The following is a 2,871-nucleotide window of genomic DNA, read 5'->3' on the forward strand; positions in this document are numbered from 1 at the left end:
GAAAGCTATACACAAGTTTATATTTGAAAGTCATGTGCATTATAAATGCTATTTTTATTTAAGTAATAATAACGTTTCCAATGCAAAATCTTTAATCTTTACATTTTCCTTCCTGTGTTTAACCCTGGTCAGTATAGATATACAATTTGAGAATTTATATTCGTAACTGAAATGCAATTTGTCTTTACAGGGAACCTTCAAAAATAACAAAATGGGAGATAAATCCAACCATCCCCAAACCAGTTCTGATAGAAACCATGGCAGCAGTAATCTACGTAAAGTTCACGAGTGCGAGTTTTGCTCAAAGTGTTTTTCATATAAATCAAATTTAGAACTACATTTGATTAAACACTCGAACGAAAGGCCTTTTCGATGTAGAATGTGCGATAAAGGATTTAAATATAAATGTACATTGAATATTCACGAGAGATCGCATAGAGGAGAAAAGCCGTTTAAATGTAAAGTTTGTTCTCGATCTTTTACCATTATTGGATACTTAGTAGGAAACAAAAAAGTTCGCGATTTTGTAAGATCTTATTTTTTGCTCTACAGGTGGTAGAAGAAGTGTAAAGAAAGAAAAGTATGATTTGCATTGTAAATTCCATATGAGACAAGCAAATGATCCAAATAAAAGTCTAGAGCAAGCAGGACCTTCTTCAGCTCACGCTCACGAAGAGATGATGCAAACAGGACCTTCCTCAACTGAAAACTACGATCAGTTTGTATGGTTATTATCCTTTTCTTTTTGCTCAAACATCGAATAAAGGAAAGAAAAAATCAAAATATTCCAAACTTCGCAGTTCAGAGAAAAGAGTAATACCAGCAGGACCTTCTTCAGCTCGCGCTCACGAAGAGATGATGCAAACAGGACCTTCCTCAGTTCAAAATCCGTCATATTTCCATACTTACTGTAGGGTTTGGAATCGCTAGGCGAGCGATTTCCGCCCTGTTTTATTATAACGAACTTTCATAACGGAAAAGCCGTTAGAATCGGCCGTTAGGAACGACCGTTAGAAGAACTGTTGAGGTTCAAGTCGACGACAGACAGACGATTGCCTGGCGGAAAATGACCGTTGGCGGCCGTTGTGGAAACATTCAAAATTGATTGGCGGACGATTCGAACGTTGGACACTATTTAAGCAGTAGTTTCGGCGGGAACGGCTGAATTGGTATCGGGATCGGCTGAGTTCGGATGGGAGCGGATCGGATTAGGATCGTTGTTACCGAAGTTCTAACTGTCTCTCTCGTTGGACGCAACGGAAATCTGGGGAAAGTAAACCCCAGTGTTTTAGTACGAACTTGTTCCTGACTCGGAGGTGCTGTTAATTACGAGTCTGTTTGTGGAGGTCGTAAGGAGTTTCTTTCGACGAATTTGTACGGGAATAGTCGGTTGTCGTTGGATTAGTGTTTGTGCATATTTAATGGTAACTCTAATTTGTAGTGTTTGGTACATTTATATTGTAAATATAAACTTTGTGTTTCATCAAACCGACTGAGTGGTTATTTTGAACATTACTTTTACTCTCCTGTTTCTTCGAGTCCAACTCCGAATGAACGAAGAGAAATTGTAGGTAGCAGGAATAGAAGAAGACAATATACACCGAAAAAATTAATTCTAAAACATCAATTCTGAAAATATATTACAATAATTATAAAATTCTATAAAGCGAAAGTACCGATGAAAGGAACATTTTAAAAATTTTATTTATATTCGCAAATTTTTTCTATGATTTCAACTGATTTTACTGTATATTTGTATTTTTAAATAATTTTCCAGTTAAAGTAAATTTTTAAATAAAATCAAAGCTGTTATTTCATTAACTTCATCAACGGGAAACATCCGCACATTAAGATTACACCACAATGTCAACGTAGCCTGAGTTCGGATAAGGATTATATGCAATAGTCAGAGGTAGAGACTTATTTTGGGAAACGTGTGCCTTGGTGAGGCAACATAAATCAGAGCTCGAGTGATAGTACTTTGATATCTACAAAATTAATTTAAGAAATGATAAGATTCGTAAAAGATAAAATGATATCTCTATGGACGGTCCTTAATAAATTCCGCTCCGTCTCACGCATCACGCAGTTACACGACCTGATCAGCCGACATTGGTAATGGTTAAACATTTCGTAAAATTAGCGAAGACTTAAATATATTTGGTAAATTTGTACCTAGGGATTGTCCGTAAATTAACTAACCTAACGCGATGTTTATATCTTTCAACAACCCTTTTACTTCCCATAACGATGTTACACATATAAACCTTAAAATTACATATCCTCAATCCTAATCAATCCATAAGTGTACTAATGAAACTAAGATTTAGTGAAATAAAGCGTACCTTGACATTGATAACATTTATTTTAATATATAAATATCGAAATTTAAGTAACAATGGTTATTTTTTTTCCTATTTTTTAAATTTAAATTAATTTTTTCTATTATTATTTACTTCATCATTCGAAATACTTTATTGTTTCTGTAAGTCTATTATGGTAATGATTAAAATTTCTATTTTGTATACTATGAGCATGAATTTTCTAATTTTGATATTTTATTTACCTTTATTAATGTTCTATAAATAATTATAAAGTTGTATTAATTATATTATTATTATTATTATTATTATTACACTTAAATCGAATATACATTTCAAATTAAGTTTGGATTTATATTATACAGATATAAGGATGACTCATGAAACTAAGTGGCATTTTATCTTTTTAAAGAAAGTTTTAATCTATTGAAGAAAGGTAAGAATTTTTAACAGTATTATCAGGACCAAATTTGTATGTTTCTGAGATAGAAGTGATAATCTTAAAATAGTTTCTTCCTTCTCTGAAAATTCTGAAGACAAAAATGAATAT

The 2,871-nt window shown here is 32.8% G+C and overlaps 1 protein-coding gene across 1 annotated transcript; it reads left to right on the top strand.

Moving 5' to 3' along the window:
• Positions 1-211: 211 nt before the first annotated feature.
• On the top strand, positions 212-930 carry LOC136985610 (zinc finger and BTB domain-containing protein 14-like). The gene is made up of 3 exons (XM_067282926.1): positions 212-458; positions 553-727; positions 801-930. The coding sequence occupies exons 1-3, from the start codon at positions 212-214 to the stop codon at positions 928-930; spliced, it is 552 nt and encodes a 183-aa protein (XP_067139027.1).
• The last annotated feature ends 1,941 nt before the right edge of the window (positions 931-2,871 follow it).

The sequence above is a fragment of the Centruroides vittatus genome, unplaced genomic scaffold, assembly GCF_030686945.1.
Source record: "Centruroides vittatus isolate TY-2023 unplaced genomic scaffold, ASM3068694v2 contig_973, whole genome shotgun sequence".
Lineage (NCBI taxonomy): Eukaryota > Metazoa > Arthropoda > Arachnida > Scorpiones > Buthidae > Centruroides > Centruroides vittatus.

Coding starts and splice junctions, on each gene's coding strand:
- LOC136985610 (XM_067282926.1), top strand. CDS start 212: ATGGGAGATAAATCCAACCATCCCCAAACCAGTTCTGATAGAAACCAT. Junction 459..552: donor AGGAGAAAAGCCGTTTAAAT/GTAAAGTTTGTT, acceptor TTTGCTCTACAG/GTGGTAGAAGAAGTGTAAAG. Junction 728..800: donor AACTACGATCAGTTTGTATG/GTTATTATCCTT, acceptor CAAACTTCGCAG/TTCAGAGAAAAGAGTAATAC.